This window comes from Amblyraja radiata, chromosome 1 (genome assembly GCF_010909765.2).
Source record: "Amblyraja radiata isolate CabotCenter1 chromosome 1, sAmbRad1.1.pri, whole genome shotgun sequence".
Taxonomy (NCBI): Eukaryota; Metazoa; Chordata; class Chondrichthyes; order Rajiformes; family Rajidae; genus Amblyraja; species Amblyraja radiata.
The window spans coordinates 192,763,372-192,787,255 of NC_045956.1; the positions used below are offsets into that span (position 1 = coordinate 192,763,372).

Genomic DNA, 23,884 nt, shown 5'->3' on the forward strand with positions numbered 1-23,884 from the left:
CACCCCCCCCCCCATCCATCCTACACTGGTTCCCCAATTCACCCTGTACTTACCCCTTTCCCATCCATCCTGCACTTCTCCTCCATCCATCCTGTACTGATCCCCCATCCATCCTGTACTAATCCACACATTCATCCCGTACTGACCTACCCTCTTTACCCTGCACCTTCCCCTCATTCATCCTGTAGTGATCTCCCATTCATCCTGCATAGACCCTCCGATCCACACGGTACTGACCCCCCCCCCCCCCCATTCATCCTGCGCTGATCTCTCCCCCCCCCCCATCCACCCTGTACTGATCCACCCATTCAAGAAGAATGGGGGGGAACAGTCTGAAGAAGGATCTCGACCCGAAACGTTGCCTATTTCCTGCGCTCCATAGATGCTGCCTCTCCCGCTGAGTTTCTCCAGCACTTTTGTCTACCCCATCCATCCCGTACTGATCCCCCCCATTCAACACCACTGACATCCCCCGCGCTCCCCCTCACAATTTTAATTACTCCAACCAACACGTACTAATTCACCTGCCTCAATCCATTTATTCTGCACCGACTGCCTTCTAACCCCCCCCCGCCTTCTATTCACCCTGCACTTTCACACACACACCCCTCCCTGACCCTATTGTCTTCAGAGCGAACATTGACTATGTTTGATAACGGAATGCAATCAAATGTGTTTTAATTCCCAATGTTAATATTTGTTTTAATCTATAAAGATGGATTAATTATATTGTGAACACGTGAAACATTAAAGCAGCAGTGTTCGATTGTCACTGCTACCGTTGACACGTTATTACAGAATTCATTTTAACGGCAAATCAATGGTCTTAATATGGAGTATCAGTACTGTAGTTATTTAATGAGCAACATTCATAACTATACGTACGCATATATGTTACCATGGCCCAGGATTTATTGACACAGGTTGATCATACGCTGAATAATCCAACCACATTTTTGTTTGGAAGTGGAAAGAAATAGAAATTGCATTAATTGCAATTTGTAAAAAGAGTTGAGATACTGTCTTATAATTTTACTGCATGTCATTGTGGGATATATTGAATTGAATTGAATTTCCTTTATTGTCATTCAGACCTTCCAGTCTGAACGAGATTTCGTGCCTGCAGTCATACATACAATAATAGACAACAGAACAGACAGTAAACACAAATTAACATCCACCACAGTGAGTCCACCAAGCACCTCCTCACTGTGATGGAGGCAAAAATCTTAGGGCTACAGTCTCTTCCCTCCTCTTCTCCCTCTGCGCTGAGGCGATACCCCACCGGGCGATGGAAAATCAGTCCCGCAGCTCACCTTCAAACACCACGGCCCGGGGTGGTCGAAGCTGCCGCCCTCCAGTCCAGCGGACGCAGCTGTTGACGACGTCATCCACTGGCCCGCGGCCGAACCCCGGACTCAGGCCGCCGCCACCGCCAGAACGCCGTTTTGTCTTGATTGGCGATTGTTTCGTTTGTGACTTTATTTGAAGTAGAAATAATATGTGAATGCTTCATTGAGTATAATTCCGACTGGTAACTACGCACTTCGTCCGAGCACATCTTAAATGACGACCTAAACTGTCATTTGGCAACCTAAAAAGCTGTCAAGGTTGCCCGACTGGCAACAGGGAAAAAAAGTTAAGTGAGAGCCCTGAAACATATTCCTGATGTTGGGGGAGTCCAGAACCAGTAGCCACAGTTGAAGAATCAGGGCTAAGCCATTTTGAACGGAGATGAGGAAATACTTTTTACACCCTGAGAGTTGTGAGTCTGTGGAGGCCGGTTCTCTGGATACTTTCAAGAGAGAGCTAGATTGGGCTTTAAAGATAGTGGATGTGAGATAAGGAGAGAGGAATGAATACGTGCATCTTTAAGGGACATTGGTCAGGTAGTATTTTGAGTATTGCATACAGTTCTGGTCACTCCATTACAGGACTGATGTGGAGGCTTTGGGGAAGGTGCAGAGATGGTTAACGAGAATGGTTTAAAAACATGGAACTGCAGATGCAGGTTTACAAAAAAGGACACAAAATGCTGGAGTAACTCAGCTGGACAGGCAGCATGTCTGGAAAGAAGGGATGGGTGACGTTTCGGGTCGAGACTGAGGAAGGGTCTCGACCCGAAGCATTACCCATTCCTTCTAGTATTTGGTGTCTACCTAAACAGCACCTGTCCACGTGGCAGTGTGCCAGCAGGCTGGAGGAGTGGGCAAAGGCCTTGCCAGAGTGGGCAGGTGAAGGGGCGCTGGCCGGTGTGGACTCGCCGGTGCTCCAGCAGGTGATCAAGGTGGGTGAAGACCTTACCATAGGACGGGCAGGGGAAGGGATGCTCACCGCTGTGGGTATGCTGGTGCAGCCATAGGCTGGACATGCGGGTGAAACACTTGCCACACTCAGCGCACACAAAAGATCACTCTCTGGTGTGTATCCGCTGGTGCTCCCGCAGCCCACGTGCGCTCTTGAAATGCTCACTGCACTGGGCGCAAGTGTAGGGACGCTCACCGGTGTGGGTGCGCTGGTGCCTCAGCAGGCTGGTGGACTGGGTGAAGCCCTTGCCGCACTGGGCACAGGTGAAGGGACGTTCGCCGGTGTGGGTGCGCTGGTGCTCAAGCAGGCTTTTGGAGCGGGTGAAGCCTTTGCCGCAGTCGCTGCAGGTGTAGGGCCACTCCCCAGTGTGCAGGCGCCTGTGCTCCTTCAGGTCCGTGGACGACTTGAAGCTTTTGCTGCAGTCGGAGCAGGTGTAGGGCCGCTCCCCGGTGTGCAGGTGCCTGTGCACCATCAGGTGCATGGACGACTTGAAGCCTTTGCCGCAGTCAGAGCAGGTGAAGGGCCGCTCATTGCTGTGCACCCGCCGGTGCTGCAGCAGCCCCGTCGAGTGGGCAAAGCTCTTGCCGCAGGTTGAGCAGCCATAGGGCTTCTCGCCCGTGTGCACCCGCCGGTGCTCCTGCAGCCCATACAACCGGGCAAAGCTCTTCCCGCAGGTGGAGCAGCCATAGGGCTTCTCGCCCGTGTGCACCCGTCGGTGGATCTTCAGGACCTTCGCCGTCTTGAAGCTCAAGCCGCAGTGGGAGCAGGTGAAGGGCCTCTTGCCAGAGTGCACGCGGTTGTGTTGCAGCAGGTTGGCGTAGCTGGCGAAGCTCTTGCCGCACTCCGAGCAGTCGAAAGGGCGTTCTCCCGTGTGCACCCGCCGGTGGATCTCGAGCTGGCACAGGTACTGCCAGGCCTTGCCACACACTTCGCACTCATAACGCTTCTCCTTGTTGTGCCCCGCCATGAAGTCCTCCACCGAAGCACAGCCCGCACACCGGCAGATTGGGATGCTCACGGCACCCTGGCCGCCCACAATGGCTACTCAAGTCCCCGTCTCTCCGTTCACAGCAACGGCTCCTAAACCCTGCAGGAGGGGAACACAGAGGGTCAACAAGCTGGCAGAGGACTTCACTAATGCGTGCTTGAGGGGAGAAGGGGTTGAGGGGGGAAGTGGGGGAGGGTGGTGGTCGAGGAGCGTGGGGGGGGGGGGAGGATGGGGTGAGTGGGGGGTGGGCACTCCAACATTCTGGCATACACCGGTGAGCGGCTGATCCCATTGCGGCAAGCGTTTCAAGAGCGCACTGGGGCTGCAGGAGCACCAGCTGATACACACTGGAGAGAGACCCTTTGTGCGCAAGGGTTTCACCCGCATGTCCAGCCTGTGGGAGTACCGGCGTACCCACAGCGGTGAGAGTCCCTTCTCCTGCCCCTCCTGTGGTAAGGGCTTTGCCCGCTCCTCCAGCCTGCTGGCACACCGCCATGCGATAGGCGCTGTTTAGGCACACACAAAATGCTGGAAGGAATGGGTAACGTTTTAGCGTTGAGACCCTTCTTCAGTCTCGAACGAAACGTTACCCATTCCTTCTCTCCAGAGATACTGCCTGTCTCGCTGAGTTACTCCAGCATTTTGTGTCCTTTTTTGTAAACCAGTATATGCAATTCCTTGTCTTTAAACCATTCTGGTTAATCATCTCTGCACCTTCCCCAAAGCCTCCACATCAGTCCTGTAATGGAGTGACCAGAACTGTATGTAATACTTCAAATGCTGCTGCTGTACATGTTTTACAATACTGAGGTGGCAAGTGTCATTTGTTACGCTGTTGTCTGCTGGGGCAACAACATCAGTGCTAAAAACAGCAAGAAGTTGGACAAGCTGGTAAAACGAGCTAGCTCAGTATTGGGGGGGAGAGTGGGCTCTGTGGTGGTTGTGCTTGAGAGGCGTATGAGGTGCAAGGTGCAGGTCATCCTCAACAACTCTGGGCACCCCCTCCATGAACTTCTGGAGGGTCAAAAGAGCATACAGAACAACAACCGGCTCCTCTCCCTGCGTTGTAGAACGGAGCAGTTCAGGAGATCATTCACCCCTGCAGCCATTAGATTTTATAATACTGACCGCTAGACTGTATGGGGATGCTTTTGCATTTTTAAGTTATTTTAGGGGTCTTTTTAATTATTTATTGCTTTCAGGTATTGTCCATATTGTATTTTATTTTATGTGTTTTTTGTCTGCTTTCTTTGTGTGTGTGGATTTGTTGGTTGTTGGCTTCTGGACATCTGAATTTCCCTGAGGGGATCAATAAAGTATTTATTATTATTATTAAATGTTACCTGACCAATGTCCCTTAAAGCTGCACATATACAGTCCACTCTCCTCATCTCATAGAAACATAGACAATAGGTGCAGGAGTAGGCTTTTCGGACCTTCGAGCCTGCACCGCTATTCAATATGATCATGGCGGATCATCCAACCCAGTATCCTGTACCTGCCTTCTCTCCATACCCCCTGATACCATTAGCCACAAGGGCCACATCTCCCTCTTAAATATAGCCAATGAACTGGCCTCAACTACCTTCTGTGGCAGACCTTTTTATCTCCTTATTTTCTATCGCCTTCTGTCATCTGCCGATCACCCCCTCATCTTTTAACATAATTTCAGTCTGAAGAAGGGTCCTGACCCAAAATGTCACCTTTCCATATTCTCCACAGATGCTGCCTGACATGTCCAAACCCTAAGCAATCTTATATGTTTCCAGGGCTCTCACTTAGCTTTTTTTCCCTGTTGCCAGCCAGGCAACCTCGGCAGCTTTTTAGGTTGCCAAATGACAGTTTAGGTGGTCATTTAAGACAGCTTGCATGGATGCGTGCGATAATGTGCTTGGACGAAGTGTGTAGTTACCAGTCGAAATTATGGTCAATGAAGCATTCACATATTATTTCTGCTTCAAATAAAGTCACAAACTAAACATATTCACCAATGAAGACATGATATATACCACAATGACATGCAGCAAAATTACATCACATTATCTCATCTCTTTTTACACGTTGCAATGAATGCAATTTCTATAATTTCTTTCCACTTCCAAACAAAAATCTGGTTGGATTATTCAGCGTACGATCAACTTTGGTGAGACCAAGTGCAGGCTTGGCGATCGATTCGCACAACACCTCCACTCATAGAAACATATAACATAGAAACATACAAAATAGGTGCAGGAGGAGGCCATTCGGCCCTTCAAGCCAGCACCGCCATTCATTGTGATCATGGCTGATCATCCCCTATCAATAACCCGTGCCTGCCTTCTCCCCATATCCCTTGACTCCACTAGCACCCAGAGCTCTATCTAACTCTCTCTTAAATCCATCCAGTGACTTGGCCTGCACTGCCCTCTGTGGCAGGGAATTCCATAAATTCACAATTCTCTGGGTGAAAAAGTTCTTTCTCACCTCAGTCTTAAATGACCTCCCCTTTATTCTAAGACTGTGGCCCCTGGTTCTGGACTCACCCAACATTGGAAACATTTTTCTTGCATCTAGCTTGTCCAGTCCTTCTATAATGTTATATGTTTCTATAAGATATCCCCTCATCCTTCTAAACTCCAGTGAATACAAGCCTAGTCTTTTCAATCTTTCCTCATATGACAGTCCCGCCATCCCAGGGATAAATCTCGTGAACCTACGCTGCACTGCTTCAATCACAAGGATGTCCTTCCTCAAATTAGGAGACCAAAACTGTACACAATACTCCAGATGTGGCCTCACCAGAGCCCTATACAACTGCAGAAGAACCTCTTTACTCCTGTACTGAAATCCTCTTGTTATGAAGGCCAACATTCCATTAGCTTTCTTCACTGCCTGCTGTACCTGTAAGCCAACTTTCAGTGACCGGTGTACAAGGACACCCAGGTCTTGCTGTACCTCCCCATTACCTAACCTAACCCCATTGAGATAATAATCTGCCCCCTTGTTTTTTCCGCCAAAGTGGATAACCTCACATTTATCTATATTGTACTGCATCTGCCACGCATCTGCCCACTCACTCAACCTGTCCAGGTCACCCTGCAACCTCCTAACATCCTCTTCACAGTTCACACTGCCACCCAGCTTTGTGTCATCCGCAAACTTGCTAGTGTTGCTCCTAATTCCCTCTTCCAAATCATAAATATATATGGTAAATAGTTGCGGCCCCAACACCGAGCCTTGCGGCACTCCACTCGCCACTGCCTGCCATTCTGAAAAGGACCCGTTCACTCCTACTCTTTGCTTCCGGTCTGCCAAGCAATTTGCTATTCATGTCAACACCCTACACCCAATACCATGTGCTCTCTCTCCCATGCGGGACCTTATCAAAGGCTTTCTGAAAGTCTAGATACACTACATCCACTGGCACCCCTTCATCCATTTTACTTGTCACATCCTCAAAAAATTCCAGAAGATTAGTCAAGCATGATTTCCCTTTCATAAATCCATGTTGACTTGGACTAATCCTTTTACTGCTATCCAAAACCCCCATTATTACCTCTTTAATAATTGACTCCAGCATCTTTCCCACCACCGAAGTCAGGCTAACTGGTCTGTAATTCCCCTTTTTCTCTCTCGCTCCTTTCTTGAAAAGTGGGATAACCTTAGCCATCCTTCAATCCACAGGAACTGATCCTGAATCTATTGAACATTGGAAAATAATCACCAATGCGTCCACTATTTCTAGAGCCACCTCCCTGAGGACCCTGGGATGCAGACCATCAGGTCCAGGGGATTTATCATCCATCAGTCCCATTAGCCTACCCAAAACTATTTCTCGCCTAATGAAAATGTCTTTCAGTTCCTCTACCCCCTTAGATCCTCTGTCCTCCAGTACATCTGGGAGATTGTTTGTGTCTTCCTTAGTAAAGACAGATCCGAAATACCTATTCAACTCTTCTGCCATTTCTTTGTTGCCCATAATAATTTCACCCGTGTCTGCCTTCAAGGGACCCACATTTGACTTTGCTCCTCTTTTTCCCTTAACATATTTAAATAAGTTTTTATTGTCCTTCTTTATATTCCTGGCCAGCTTCCCTTCGTACTTCATCTTTTCAGCCCGTATTACCCGTTTTGTTTCCTTCTGGTGTCGTATGAAAGTTTCCCAATCCTCTGGCTTCCGGCTACTATTTGCTGTGTTATACATCTTTTCTTTAGTTTTATTCTATCCCTAACATCTCTTGTCAGCCACGGTTGCCTCCTACTTCTCTTCGAACTTCCTTTTTGAAACACATATACGAGAATACAGAACTAGAGAACCAGATATTCTAGATGAATGTTTGAATAAACACCCTAACACAGTCAAATTAATATCTCATATTTATAATATATTATTAGACAGTGAGAATCCGCCGACGGAATTATACAGACAAGCATGGGAAAAGGAATTAGCTCAACCTATAACGAAAGATATTTGGGACGAAAGCCTACAACATATACGCCAATGTTCGTTAAATACCAGACATTCTTTAATACAATTTAGAGTACTATATAGACTGCATTATTCTAAAACAAAATTAAATAGAATTTTTCCTAATATCTCTCCTATCTGTGATAAATGTCAATGCCAAATGGCTAACTTAACCCATACTTTTGTAAATTGTATTAAAATTAAAAAATACTGGATGGATATTTAAAAAATAATCTCTGTAGTCGTTAAAATCCAAATGGATCCGGACCCCAGATTAATAATATTGGGCATATCAGAACATTAACTAAAACTCACAATAAATCAAAGAAATTTCCTTAATTACAGTATATTAATTGGGAAAAAATTGAAGGTGGTGGAGGCAGGTTCGTTTTTATCATTTAAAAATAAATTGGATAGTTATATGGATGGGAAAGGAATGGAGGGTTATGGTCTGAGCACAGGTATATGGGACTAGGGGAGATTATGTGTTCGGCACGGACTAGAGGGGTCGAGATGGCCTGTTCCCGTGCTGTAATTGTTATATGGTTATATGGTTATATAAACATTTTGGAAAGGGCCAACAACCCCCACAATCAAGATGTCGATTATGGAGATGTCAGAGACCTTACATTTGGAAAAAATTAGATATGTCCTAATTGACAAACCAGAATTATTCATTAGAATATGGTCTCCATTTATAGATTACTTGAAGGGGTAGATAAGACCGGCACGGAGGCCGGACTGGATGAATAGTTATGTTCTCTGACTTACGGACCTATCTCCCAAGTTGTATTATTGATAGTTTATTCTATTTTTCTAATTTCTTTTTTTCTTTCTTTCCCTTTTTCTATCTATAAATATAAATAAATAATTAGAGGCAATGTTTATAGATAACCGATAAAGGAGGATCCCAGCTACTTTGGTAACTGGGTCCCTGGAAACCTGGATACTTGATATGTAACCGCTAAACAAAGTCTGTACCGGTTTGGATTATGATATGCAAATGCCTCTAATAAAAATTTATTAATTTTTTTTTAAAAAGAATCTTCCTTTTTGGAATGAAATGATCCTGCGTCTTCCGGTTTATGCCCAGAAATTCCTGCCATTGCTGTTCCACCGTCAGGATCCCTGCTAGGATCCCTTTCCAGTCTACCTTGGCCAGTCTCCCCTCTCATGCATTCATAGTCCCCTTTGTTCAACTGCATCACTGCCACTTCTGATTTAACATTATCCTTCTCAAATTGCAGATTAAAACTAATCATGTTATGATCACTACCTCCGAGCGGTTCCTTTACCTCGAGTTCTCTTATCATATCTGGTTTATTGGACAACACTAAATCCAGAATTGCCTTTTCTCTGGTCGGCTCCATTACAAGCTGCTCTATGAATCCATCTCGGAGGCATTCTACAAACTCTCTTTCTTGGGGTCCTGAAACAACCTGATTTTCCCAGTCTACCTGCATATTGAAATCCCCCATCACCAGTGTGTGTAGGAAGGAACTGCAGATGCTGGCTAAACTGAAGATAGACACAAACGGTGGAGTAACTCAACAGGTCAGACAGAATCTCTGGACAAAAGGAAAATATTACGTTTTGAGTTGGGTATGAAAAAGGTTCCTGCACACCTTTGGAATGTAGAAGGAAACAAGAGCACCCGGAGAAAACCTATGCGATCAAAGGGAAAAGGAGCAAACTCCATATGGACAACACCCATATTCAGGATCACTTCCGGGTCACTGGCAATTTTAAGCAGCAACTTTATGGCCAATGTACTGCCGCATAGTCTTGAACTGAATTAAAACAGTAGCTGTAAAGGAGGATATACCATCACTTAGAGATTTAAGACTGAAAATGGATAGTTTCTTTATTTTTAGTCACCAAAGTTATCAACGTGTAATTTTTTGTGCATTGGAAAACAAAATATAGTGGCACAGCTGGTGGACTTGCAGCCTCACACGCCAGAGATCTGTGTGCAATCCTGTCCTCGGGCACCATCTGTGCTGAATTTGCACATTCTCCCTGCAAGCGTGTGGGTTTGCTCCCACATCCCAAAGACGCATTGGCTTTGTAGGTTAACTTGCCTCAGTAAAATTGTCGGGAGTGGGTGAGGAAAGTGAGATAACAGAACTTGCGTGAATGGGTAGTCAAAAATGCTGGAGAAACTCAGCGGGTGAGGCAGCATCTATGGAGTGAAGGAAATAGGCGACGTTCTTGTGCTGATCTTGTGCTCTTCCAGTTTGCGTAGTTTTTCGATTTGCACAAAAACAGTACACGATACCTCTACAATTTTTCACCTCCTTACTCATCATTCTCTTGTACTCAAGTGCAACAAGTTTTGTTCCGATCAATGGTATATTGTGAAATTTATTAAGAAAAGAGATGGGGGAGATATTGAACAATTTATTTTCTTCGGTATTCACCAAGGAGAAGGATATTGAATTATGTGAGGTAAGGGAAACAAGTAGAGTAGCTATGGAAACTATGAGATTCAAAGAAGAGGAAGTACTAACACTTTTGAGAAATATAAAAGTGGATAAGTCTCCAGGTCCGGACTGGATATTCCCTAGGACATTGAGGGAAGTTAGTGTAGAAATAGCAGGGGCTATGACAGAAATATTTCAAATGTCATTAGAAACGGGAATAGTGCCGGAGGATTGGCGTACTGCGCATGTTGTTCCATTGTTTAAAAAGGGGTCTAAGAGTAAACCTAGCAATTATAGACCTGTTAGTTTGACGTCAGTGGTGGGCAAATTAATGGAAAGGATACTTAGAGATAATATATATAAGCATCTGGATAAACAGGGTCTGATTAGGAACAGTCAACATGGATTTGTGCCTGGAAGGTCATGTTCGACTAATCTTCTTGAATTTTTTGAAGAGGTTACTCGGGAAATTAATGAGGGTAAAGCAGTGGATGTTGTATATCTGGACTTCAGTAAGGCCTTTGACAAGGTTCCTCGCGGAAGGTTGGTTAAGAAGATTCAATTGTTGGGTATTAATGGTGGAGTAGCAAGATGGATTCAACAGTGGCTGAATGGGAGATGCCAGAGAGTATTGGTGGATGGTTGTTTGTCAGGTTGGAGGCCGGTGACTAGTGGGGTGCCACAGGGATCTGTGTTGGGTCCACTGTTGTTTGTCATGTACATCAATGATCTGGATGATGGTGTGGTAAATTGGATTAGTAAGTATGCAGATGATACTAAGATAGGTGGGGTTGTGGATAATGAAGTAGATTTTCAAAGTCTACAGAGAGATTTATGCCAGTTGGAAGAGTGGGCTGAAAGATGGCAGATGGAGTTTAATGCTGATAAGTGTGAGGTGCTACATCTTGGCAGGACAAATCAAAATAGGACGTACATGGTAAATGGTAGGGAATTGAAGGATGCAGGTGAACAGAGGGATCTGGGAATAACTGTGCACAGTTCCCTGAAAGTGGAATCTCATGTAGCTAGGGTGGTAAAGAAAGCTTTTGGTGTGCTGGCCTTTATAAATCAGAGCATTGAGTATAGAAGTTGGGATGTAATGTTAAAATTGTACAAGGCATTGGTGAGGCCAATTCTGGAGTATGGTGTACAATTTTGGTCGCCTAATTATAGGAAGGATGTCAACAAAATAGAGAGTACAGAGGAGATTTACTAGAATGTTGCCTGGGTTTCAGCAACTAAGTTACAGAGAAAGGTTGAACAAGTTAGGGCTTTATTCTTTGTAGTGCAGAAGGTTAAGGGGGGACTTGATAGAGGTCTTTAAAATGATGAGAGGGATAGACAGAGTTGACGTGGATAAGCTTTTCCCACTGAGTTCAAGTTCAAGTTCAAGTGAGTTTATTGTCAAAAGAGAGTAGGGAAGATTAAAACAAGGGGACATGACTTGAGAATTAAGGGACAGAAGTTTAGGGGTAACATGAGGGGGAACTTCTTTACTCAGAGAGTGGTGGCTGTGTGGAATGAGCTTCCAGTAAAGGTGGTGGAGGCAGGTTCGTTTTTATAATTTAAAAATAAATTGGATAGTTATATGGACGGGAAAGGAATGGAGGGTTATGGTCTGAGCGCAGGTATATGGGACTAGGGGAGAATACGTGTTCGGCACGGACTAGAAGGGTCGAGATGGCCTGTTTCCGTGCTGTAATTGTTATATGGTTATATGGTTTAAAAATCGTTAAAAAAACGCGCATGCGCAGATTGCGGGCATGATATTCACCTCCAGAAAAAAAGCAGGAAGTATTGGCCGGAGGTCCAGGAGCCTGGTTGGGCCCCCGGCAGGATCCAGAAACAGCGCCCCGGTGGGGGTTCAGGGGGCAACACCTCTTAAAGCTCCTGCATTTTTAATAAATTGAAAATGATTCCCAAGCCTTCAGCTGGTAGTTTACACAACAGAAGCTTAGAATTCTAACACATAACCAGTAAAATAACCCCCAAAAGATAAACAAAGAAACATAGAAATGACTTCATACAGCTAAACAAATCTTTACAAGAAATGTTACCTGAAACATCTCTTTGCCTTGCACTGTGTGTGTCTCTCTCTCTCTCTGCCTCAGAGGGCGGTAGAGGCAGGTTCTCTGGATGCTTTCAAGAGAGAGCTAGATAGGGCTCTTAAAAATAGCGGAGTCTGGGAATATGGGGAGAAGGCAGGAATGGGGTAGTGATTGGGGGTGATCATCCATATCACATTGAATGGCGGTGCTGGCTCGAAGGGCCGAATGGTCTACTCCTGCACCTATTGTCTATTGTCTAAAAAGTGACTGCGTCTGATTGGCCACCAAGTCATCGGCGCATTATGTAATTGGACACAACGCCCTTGAAGACCGGCTGATTGGACAGCAGGGGACAGATTTGTCGATTGGACGGGAATTTTAAGAGAAGCTGGTTGACGATGGGATGAAACGTCCTTGGAGACAGCAGCTGATTGGAGAAATATAGAACAAAGCTGATTTTATGGGAAGCTGGTCTGTGATTGGATGCAAACCCCCTAGAGACAGTGGTAGATTGGTCGCCAAGTGACTGGTACGGAGCGCATTATGTGATTGGATGCGACACCCTTGGCGACAGCGGCTGTTTGAATGGCAAAAAAAAATCTGAATTCTGATTTAAATCGGAAGAATATCATGCCTGAGATTGATCTCCTCTCCTGTCAGTCGCTGCCACACAGATTGGTCTCCTCTCCTGTCTAACGCCGCCCACGTGAAGGTTGCAAACTCCCACCCGTCCGTTTCCTCCGCTGCCGCTGTGATAACTCACCCTCACGGCCATCTCGGAGATCTCCTCCACCAACTCATCGAAACTCGTAGTGCCCACCGTGACGAACGCCGACTCCATTCCCACCCCGCGCGGCCCACCTAGCCAGGCAGCGGCAGCGAGCCGGCAGGCAGGTGGGCAGGGCAAGGTCGAGCCGAGCGATAGCAGCGGGCGGGCAGGGGCCGAGCAGCAGCAGCGGGCGGGCAGGGCAAGGTCGAGCCGAGCGGCAGCAGCGGGTGGGCAGGGGCCGAGCGGCGTCTGGGCAGAGGGAGGGAGGGTCAGGTTGCAGGGTGGTCGAGCAATTTGTGAGGAGTTTGAGTAACACACACACGATACAAATTGATCCAATCGTTAAGTCAACGGGATCTAAACCACAGTGAACTATGAATGACCTGTGGAGGAAGGAACTGCAGATGCTGCTCTTTAGGAGTGAGGGAGGGAGTGACAGAGGGTAGGGGAAAGGAGAGGAGGGGAGAGGTGAGGGAGGGAGTGGAGGAACAGAGGTGGACTGGGGAATGAAAAGGGAGGCTGAAGACGAGGGGAAAGGAGTGTTGGGGAAGAGTCGGAATGAAGGATATAAGAAGGAAGAGGGATGGCGAGGTAATTAAAATATTAAATGCAAAGTTATTAACTTTAATAAGTTATTAAACTGGTCACCGATCATACGCAGTTGGGGGCTGTAGCTCAGTGGTGGAATATTGTGTTGGGTGACCAGGCATCCCGTGTGACAGGGACCCAATGGGTCCCACTGTCTAGTATAGCTCTAAAGGCTAAATGTAACTCTCTCTTTAAAACATCCAGTGAATTGGCCTCCATTGCCTTCTACGGCAGAGAATTCCACAAATTCACAACTTTCTGGGTGAAAAAGTTTGTCCTCATCTCAGTCCTAAATGGCCTACCCCTTATTCTTAAACTGTGACCCCTGGTTCTTGAATCCCCCAACATCGGGAACATGTTTCCTGCATCTAGCCTGTCCAACCCCTTAGTAATTTTATGTTTCTATATGATCCCCTCTGATCCTTCTAAATTCCAGCGAATACAAGCCCTGTTGACCCATTCTTTCATCATATTCCCACCAACCCCGGAATTAACCTCGTTAACCTATGCTGCACTCCCTCAACAGCAAGAATGTCCTTCCTCAAATTAGGAGACTAAAACTGCACACAATACTCCAGGTGTGGTCTCACGAGGACCCTGTATTAACTGCAGATGGCCCACTTTGCTCCTGTACTCAACTCCTCTTGTTATGAGGGCCAACATGCCATTCACTTTTCTCACTGCCTGCTGTACCTGCATGTTTACTTTCAGTGACTGATGAACTCGGACACCCAGATCTCACTGTGCTTCCCCTTTTCCTAACATGACACCATTCAGTTAATATAACCTGCCTTCCTGTTTTTGCCACCAAAGTGGATAACCTCACATTTTACTTCGAAGTCACGTGAGTGACTACGTGAAGAACCCCGCCAGGACGCATGCGTGTCATATCGCTACACGCATTGCAACGAGTCACAGCAGGGGGAACAACGTTCCCCTTAGCGGCAGAATTTGAAAGCCGGGAACAGCAGGTAAGGAAACTCTGCGTTCCTTCCACTTACCTTACAGGTGGAGACATGGACCAGATCCACGAAGGCTGCGAAAAAGCTGGCGGGGGAGAACCGCGGAGTTGCGGGCAGCCAGCAGCAGCAGCCAACGGCACACCAATCTCCTGAAATGGGAACAGCTGTGCCCGACTTCGCTCCTGCACCGGCCACGGCCGGGCGGTAGAGTGAAGCAAATACTAACAGAGTCGTTGACTCCGATGAGTCCGACTCTGAATAGCCGCGAGCGGCCAGTGCCCGTGAGCATTGGGGCCGGTTGGAGGGGCTTCAGGAGCAGCCGCGAGCAGCCAGTGCCCATGCGCATTGGAGCCGGTTGGAGCGGCTGGGAGCGGGGAACAAGAGCAGCCGCGACGGCCAGTGCCCGTGAGCATTGGAGCCAGTTGGAGCGGCTGCAGGAACTGGAGCAGGAGCGACTTCAGGAGCAGCCGCAACGGCCAGTGCCCGTGAGCATTGGAGCCGGTTGGAGCGGCTGCAGGAACTGGAGCAGGAGCGACTTCAGGAGCAGCCGCGACGGCCAGTGCCCGTGAGCATTGGAGCCGGTTGGAGCGGCTGCAGGAACTGGAGCAGCCGCGAGTGGCCATTGCCCGAGAGCATTGGAGCCAGTTGGAGCAGCTGTTGGAGCAAATACTCCAAAGTGACAGGCTCCGGGAGATGGAGACTAGTCACAGTGGGCAGCTAGTAAGTCCTACAGCAGTACCTCTTGTAGGGCTGCACAGTGTTTCTCCCTCATCAGAAGGGAGTACAGGGGGTCAATTCTGGGCTGACCCTGAAGAGGGGTGCAGAACATACCCCTAGTGCACATGGGGTGCAAGAAAACCTATTGGATATGGTGTCCCAGTTTATTCAACCCGACCAAACTGGCCAAAACCTGGAACCTAAAATAGCTGCAAGTATCGACTACTTGTCATTCAACCAGCTATAAGGACAGGCATTATTGGACACCACAGCAAGACACTTACCACCAGGGAACTGCAAAACACTGAATGTTCCCAGTGTCAACCAGTGTATTTGAAAACATGTCGGAGCCTCAATCAGAGCCAGGGACTTGAAACTACAGAAAGTTCTGAAAGTCCTAACAGCGGGAATTACGGTTTTCGCCCGCACAATAAACAAAAAAGACATGACACAAGATCACCAGGATGCACTGGCTTTATTTTGCAACTACCAATACGAGTAAACAGCATTAGGAAGAAGTGCCATCCAACCGGCTTTAGACCCTAATTTGCAGGCCTATGCAAACCTGGAACCTCCAAACCACCAATATTACTATTTGGAGGAAACTTATCAAAACAGGTAAAAGAACTTGACGAAGAGGGTAAAACCCTGGGGCTCATTAAAGCAACGTCTAAAAACTACTTCGGCCAGGAAAAAGCACCCCAGTCGGCCAAGACAAACTGGTGAAAGCTCAAAGGCCAGGAACACTCAACATCGGTCTTTTTAGGCCATGGCCCAGACCGGCCTTCCTGGGGAATGCGCTAACCCTCAACACCGACCCAACTACAGATCCAGACACCGGCGCCTCAACGTCCACGGAGGATGCCGAAAAAGTAACAAACCTACCAATAGTAACCATGGAGGTAGGTGGGTCTGGTTCCTTACGAGGTTGGTGGGAGATTACAATTCTATCTGGATGCGTGGAATAAATTAACTACCGACACATATTTTCAGAAGTATAGGGTTATACCATAGAATTTATACAAAAACATAATCCTCCAGATCAGCATGTACCGAACCAAATGTTCATGCTTACAGGCAAAGAAAAATCAATAGCGCATGCTGAACTACAGTGGCCATATAAAAAAGGAGTAATGGAGGAAACCCAACACGAATCACAGGAATTCGAGTCCAAAATCTTTATCATAAACAAGATGGTGGTTGCCGCATCATCATAGATTTGACTAATTTGAATACTTTCGTACTATATATTCATTACTAGATGGAAACCTTTGTTACTGCTAAGCAATTGATTTCCTAGGTTACTACATGGCAAGCATCGTTTTAAAAGATGCTTACTATACAGTACCCATTAGAGGTGACCACAGATGTTATTTAACACAATGGATCATCTGGGGTTCACCCTTAACTCAGTTCACATGTCAGTGACTTTGCCGAAAGAAAAGGTTACAGCCTTCATGGAGGCTTGCAGCAAAATCATTGACATCACAAAACCATCCATCAGACTGGTAGCAAGAATAATTGGCATTATAGTGGCTGCGTTTCCAGCCACACAAATCGGACCTTTACATTATCAAAAATTACAGAGGGCTAAAATACGAGCACTCAAAAATTATGGTGGTCATTTTGACAGACCAATGAAGCTACCAACAGAGGCCATAATGGAACTAAAATGGTGGAAAGATAACATTAGGCATTGTTCCAATCCAAACATTATCAGCTACCCGTCTATGGAACTACAAACTGACGCCAGTGCACTTGGATGGGGTGCTACCAATTCCATCTCCAGCTGTGGGGGAGATGGAATGCACAGGAGGCATCATTATTACAAACACTGTGCATAAACTACCTGGGAATGTTAAGTGCATTCCATGGCCTTAAGTCATATTGTTCTGGGTTATATCACCAGCATGTTAGACTACAATTTGACACCACCACCGTGGTAGCATATATCACCCATATGGGTGGAAACAAATCGACATTATGTGACAATCTGGCCAACACAATTTGGCAATAGTGTATCCAGAGAGAGATATTTGGATATCAGCTACCTACTTACCAGGTAAACTAAATTTAGTGGCAGACAACAGGTCATGCAAATTCAATGAAAACACTGAATGGATGTTGGATAAAAATGTATTTGCTGAAATTACAGCACAGTATGGAACACCAGATATCGACCTATTCGCATCCAGGCTCACACCAGCTATCGAATTATGTTCATGGGAACCAGAACCTGGGGCAGTGGCAACAGATGCATTTTCGCTGCATTGGGGGATTGTTTATTTATGCATTCCCTCCTTTCTGCCTCATCAGTCGGGTATTTAGGAATATACAGCAAGACTCCGCGTCTGGTATTTTGATAGTACCCGATTGGCCTACTCAACCATGGGTCCCGGTGATACTCGACATGGTATTAGAACCATGCATCACCATCCATCATAGACCTAATTTACTGGTTCATCTCGCAACAAGGGGAAGTTACCCATGTCATAATTATATAAACCTATTAATTTGTAGAGTTTGAAAGCACCTCTACTACACCTGGGACTGACGGACCGAACACTGGATATTATTTCAGCGGCCCACAGACAGTCCACCAAAAAACAGTACTTGGTGTCATCAAGAAATGGGAAGTACTGTCACAACAATAAACATCACCCACAGATCTATGAACATCCCGTCTGCTCTGGAATCCCTGGCAAGGCTCCATTACGATGAGAGGCTCAGTCATAGTGCCATAAACTGCGCCAGAAGTGCTCTGTCAACATACCTGTGGCAAGGAACAGAGCGGCATTCTGTTGGGACACACCCTGGTAACCAAACTCATGAGGGGCATTTTTAATGTTAATCCCCCAAGAACCAGGTACTCCCAAATATGGGATGTGAGCATTGCACTGACCATGTTAAGAAACTGGTCTCCAGCTACAGCTCTGTCCCTACAGAAACTGACTATGAAAACAGTCATGCTGATGGCCTTGGTCACGGCACATAGGGTCCAGTCACTACAGAAACTAAGGCTGGACAACATGACTATTTCATCTGGAAATTTAAATTTTCACATCAATGAATTAGTCAAACAAAACAGACAGGGTTCAGCAGGCCTAAAAACAGAATTCAGGGCCTACCCGACAGATGATCGTCTCTGTAATGTAACACACTTACTATTATATATGGAGTATACTAAGATCATCAGAGGGCAAGAATTGTCACTTTTAATCAGCTACAAACAGCCACTCAAAACAGTGACAGTCCAGACCATCTCTAGATGGCTAAAACATGTCCTAATAAAGGCTGGAGTAGACACTAGCATTTTTAAATCTCACTCCACCAGGGCTGCAGCTACATCGGCAGCTATGAAGTTGGATGTTCCTATGGACCAAATCCTCAAGACAGCAGGATGGTCAACGGAGAAAACTTTCCAACGATTTTATAACAAACCAGTCATTGAACCTGGAACATTTGCAGAAACAATTTAAAGTTCTGTAATATAATTTACCCCATAAATAGGGGCTATAATTTGGTGTTAATATATTTATCGTTGGGTTTTCAATATCGTATTGATGTCTAATGATGTTAACACTATTCTCCCCATAATCAAGGCAGATGTGATGCATGGACTCGTTTCCACGGCATGAAATCAGAGCTTTAAAATCTTCACGTAGTCACTCACGTGACTCCGAAGTAAAATAGTAAGATTTAACGAGAACTTACCAGTTTGAAGTTTGATCGTTATTTTATGAGGAGTAACGTTGAGGGATTACGTGCCCTCCGCTCCCACCCTTGATCATATACTCAACTGGTATCTCTTCTCTAATCTTACTATGTTTAGTCATTACAGTTATCTGTGATTTCACACCGCTGCTTTGAAGAATGACACGCATGCGTCCTGGCGGGGTTCTTCACGTAATCCCTCAACGTTACTCCTCATAAAATAACGATCAAACTTCAAACTGGTAAGTTCTCATTTAATCTTACTATTTATCCACATAAATCTGCATCGGCCATGCATCTGTCCACTCACCCAACATGTCCAAGTCGCCCTGCATCCTCATTGCATCTTCCTCACAGTTCACACTGCAAATTTGTCATCTACAAATTTGCTAATATTACCCCCAATCCCCTCATCTAAATCATTAATGCACATTGTAAATAGCTGCGGTCTCAGCACCGAGCCTTGCGGTACCCCACTAGTCACTGCCAGCCATTCTGAAAGGGACCAGTTCATCCCTACTCTTTGTTTCCTGTCTGCCACCCAATTTTCTATCCATGTCAGCACTCTACCCACAATACCATGTTGTGCCCACTAATCTCCTATGTGGGACCTTGTCAAAAGCTTTCTGAAGGTCCAGGTACACAACATCCACAGGCTCTCCTTTGTCCAATTTCCTAGAAACATCCTCAAAAAATTCCAGAAGATTAGTCAAGCATGATTTCCCCATCGTAAATCCACCGATCCTGTCACTGCTATCCAAATGTGCCGCTATTTCATTTTTTATGATTGAGTTCCCCACTACTGATGTCAGGCTATCAGTCCATAATTCCCTGTTTTCTTTCTTCCTCCTTTCTTAAAAAGTTGGATAACATTAGCTACCCTCCAATCCACAGGAAATGATCCTGAATCTCTAGAAAATTGTAATATAATCACCAATGCTTCCACGATTTCTAGAGCCGCTTTCTTAAGTATCCTGGGATGCAGACCATCAGGCCCTGGGGATTTATCAGCCTTCAGGCCCATCAGTCTTCCCAAAACCTCCATTACCCGAGGTCCTCGAGTACATCTGGGAGATTGTTTGTGTCTTCCTTAGTGAAGACAAATCCAAAGTACCTGTTCAACTTGTTTGCCATTTCCTTGTTCCCCATAATAAATTCACCTGTTTCTGTCTTCAAGAGTCCAACTTTGGTCTTAACTATTTTTTTCCTGTTCAAATACCTAAGGAAGGTTTTACTATCCTTTATATTCTTGGCTAGCTTACCTTCGTACATCATGCTTTCTCCCCGTATTACCTTTTTAGTTAACTTCTGTTGCTCTTTGCCCAATCCCCGGGCTTCCCGCTCATCTTTGCTATGTTACACTTCTTCTCTTTTATTTTTACACTGTCCTTGACTTCCCTTGTCAGTTATGGTCGCCTCTTACTCCCCTTAGAATCTTTCTTCCTCTTTGGAATGAACTGATCCTGTATTATTCCCAGAAATACTTGCCATTGTTGTTCCACTGTCATCCCTGGTAGAGTATCTTTCCAGTCAACTTTGGCCAGCTCCTCCCTCATGGCTCCATAGTCCCATTTGCTCAACTGTAATACTGACACTTCCGATTTTACCATCTCCGTCTCAAATTGTGGATTAAAACTTAGCATGTTATAGTCACTACCTCCTAATGGCTCCTTTACCTCGAGTTCCCTTATCAAATCCGGTTCATTACACAACACTAAATCCAGAATTGCCTTCTCCCAGGAGGGCTCCAGTACAAGCTGCTCTAAGAATCCATCACAGAGGCACTCCACAAACTCCTTTCTTGAGGTCCAGTACCAACTCGATTTACTCAGTCTACCTGCATGTTGAAATAACAACCGTAGCATTACCTTTGCGACATGCCAATTTTATCTCTTGATTCAACTTGGATGAACTTAGAGCCTGGATTGACACCTGGAAGTATGATGTTGTGGCGATCAGTGAAACATGGTTGCAGGAGGGCTGTGATTGGAAACTAAATATTCCAGGATTTCGTTGCTTCAGGTGTGATAGAATTGGAGGGGCAAGAGGTGGAGGTGTTGCATTGCTTATCAGGGAAGATATTACAGCAGTGCTTTGGCAGGATAGATTAGAGGGCTCGTCTAGGGAGGCTATTTGGGTGGAACTGAGAAATGGGAAAGGGGTAGCAACACTTATAGGGGTGTATTATAGACCGCCAAATGGGGAGCGAGAATTGGAAGAGCAAATATGTAAGGAGATTGCAGATATTAGTAGTAAGCACAAGATAGTGATTGTGGGAGATTTCAATTTTCCACACATAGACTGGGAAACACATTCTATAAATGGGCTGGATGGGTTGGAGTTTGTAAAATGTGTGCAGGATAGTTTTTTGCAGCAATACATAGAAGTACCTACTAGAGAAGGGGCGGTGCTGGACCTCGTGTTAGGAAATGAGACGGGTCAGGTGGCAGAGGTATGCGTTGGGGAACAGTTCGGGACCAGTGATCACAATACCATTAGTTTCAATATAATTATGGAGAGGGTCAGAACTGGACCTAGGGTTGAGATTTTTGATTGGAGAAAGGCTAACTTTGAGGAGATGCGAAAGGATTTAAAAGGAGTAAATTGGGACAGTTTGTTTTATGGGAAAGATGTGGAAGAGAAATGGAGGACATTTAAAGGTGAAATTTTAAGAGTACAGAATCTTTATGTCCCTGTTCGGTTGAAAGGAAATAGTAAAAATTGGAAAGAGCCATGGTTTTCAAGAGAAATTGGACACGGTTTGGAAAAAGAGAAGATCTACAATAATTATAGGCAGCATGGAGTAAATGAGGTGCTTGAGGAGTATAAATAATGTAAAAAGAATCTTAAGAAAGAAATTAGAAAAGCTAAAAGAAGATATGAGGTTGCTTTGGCAAGTAAGGTGAAAGTAAATCCAAAGGGTTTCTACAGCTATATTAATAGCAAAAGGATAACGAGGGATAAAATTGGTCCATTAGAGAGTCAGAGTGGACAGCTATCTGCAGAGCCAAAAGAGATGGGGGAGATATTGAACAATTTCTTTTCTTCGGTATTCACCAAGGAGAAGGATATTGAATTATGTAAGGTAAGGGAAACAAGTAGAGTAGCTATGGGAACTATGAGATTCAAAGAAGAGGAAGTACTGACACTTTTGAGAAATATAAAAGTGGGTAAGTCTCCAGGTCCGGACAGGATATTCCCTAGGACATTGAGGGAAGTTTGTGTAGAAATAGCAGGGGCTATGACAGAAATATTTCAAATGTCATTAGAAACGGGAATAGTGCCGGAGGATTGGCGTACTGCGCATGTCGTTCCATTGTTTAAAAAGGGGTCTAAGAGTAAACCTAGCAATTATAGACCTGTTAGTTTGACGTCAGTGGTGGGCAAATTAATGGAAAGGATACTTAGAGATAATATATATAAGCATCTGGATAAACAGGGTCTGATTAGGAACAGTCAACATGGATTTGTGCCTGGAAGGTCATGTTTGACTAATCATCTTGAATTTTTTGAAGAGGTTACTCGGGAAATTGATGAGGGTAAAGCAGTGGATGTTGTATATATGGACTTCAGTAAGGCCTTTGACAAGGTTCCTCACGGAAGGTTGGTTAAGAAGGTTCAATTGTTGGGTATTAATGGTGGAGTAGCAAGATGGATTCAACAGTGGCTGAATGGGAGATGCCAGAGAGTAATGGTGGATGGTTGTTTTTCAGGTTGGAGGCCAGTGAGTAGTGGGGTGCCACAGGGATCTGTGTTGGGTCCACTGTTGTTTGTCATGTACATCAATGATCTGGATGATGGTGTGGTAAATTGGATTAGTAAGTATGCAGATGATACTAAGATAGGTGGCGTTGTGGATAATGAAGTGGATTTTCAAAGTCTACAGAGAGATTTATGCCAGTTGGAAGAGTGGGCTGAAAGATGGCAGATGGAGTTTATTGCTGATAAGTGTGAGGTGCTACATCTTGGCAGGACAAATCAAAATAGGACGTACATGGTAAATGGTAGGGAATTGAAGAATGCAGGTGAACAGAGGGATAAGCTTTTCCCACTGCGAGTAGGGAAGATTCAAACAAGGGGACATGACTTGAGAATTAAGGGACAGAAGTTTAGGGGTAACATGAGGGGGAACTTCTTTCCTCAGAGAGTGGTGGCTGTGTGGAATGAGCTTCCAGTGAAGGTGGTGGAGGCAGGTTCGTTTTTATCATTTAAAAATAAATTGGATAGTTATATGGACGGGAAAGGAATGGAGGGTTATGGTCTGAGCGCAGGTATATGGGACTAGGGGAGAATACGTGTTCAGCACGGACTAGAAGGGTCGAGATGGCCTGTTTCCGTGCTGTAATTGTTATATGGTTATATGGTTATAACTTGCACCCTATATCCAGGCTACTGTTTGGGGGCCTGTAGAATACTCCCATTAGGGTCTTTTTACCCTTCCTATTCCTCAGTTCTATCCATACTGACTCTACATCTCCTGATTCTGTCACCCCTCACAAGGGACTGAATTTTATTCCTCATCAACAGAGCTACGCCACCCCCTCTGCCCACATGTCTGTCTTTTTGACAGGACGTATACTCTTGAATATTCAGTTCCCAGCCCTTGCAGCCAAGTCTCTGTAATTCCCACATCATACTTGCCAATTTCTAACAATTCCTATTTCAATTGGCCATACTCTCCTATCCATTTGTGAGCTTTCTGTCCCGTTAATTCTGGGGTCTTTCTTAACTTTTCCTTAATTCTCTTTCCCTTTAACTCCATCCTTGTATTTCCAAATTGTCTCCTTCCCCACTATTTAGTTTAACCCTACCCGTGCAGCAGTGGCAAACCTGCCTGCCAGAATGTTGGTCGCCCGCCTGCAAGCCGTCCCTTTTGTAAAATTCACCCTTACCCCAAAACAGATCCCAGTGGTCTAAGAAT

The 23,884-nt window shown here is 45.4% G+C and overlaps 1 protein-coding gene across 1 annotated transcript in view; it reads right to left on the bottom strand.

The window, feature by feature from the left end:
* Positions 1-1,998: 1,998 nt before the first annotated feature.
* Positions 1,999-23,884, bottom strand: part of LOC116982899 (gastrula zinc finger protein XlCGF26.1-like) — a 97,757-nt gene continuing 75,871 nt past the window's right edge. The window contains exon 3 of the mRNA XM_033036456.1: positions 1,999-3,196. Coding sequence (XP_032892347.1) covers positions 2,411-3,196 — 786 coding nt within the window. The 3' untranslated portion in view covers positions 1,999-2,410. The remainder of the gene's footprint in view (positions 3,197-23,884) is intronic.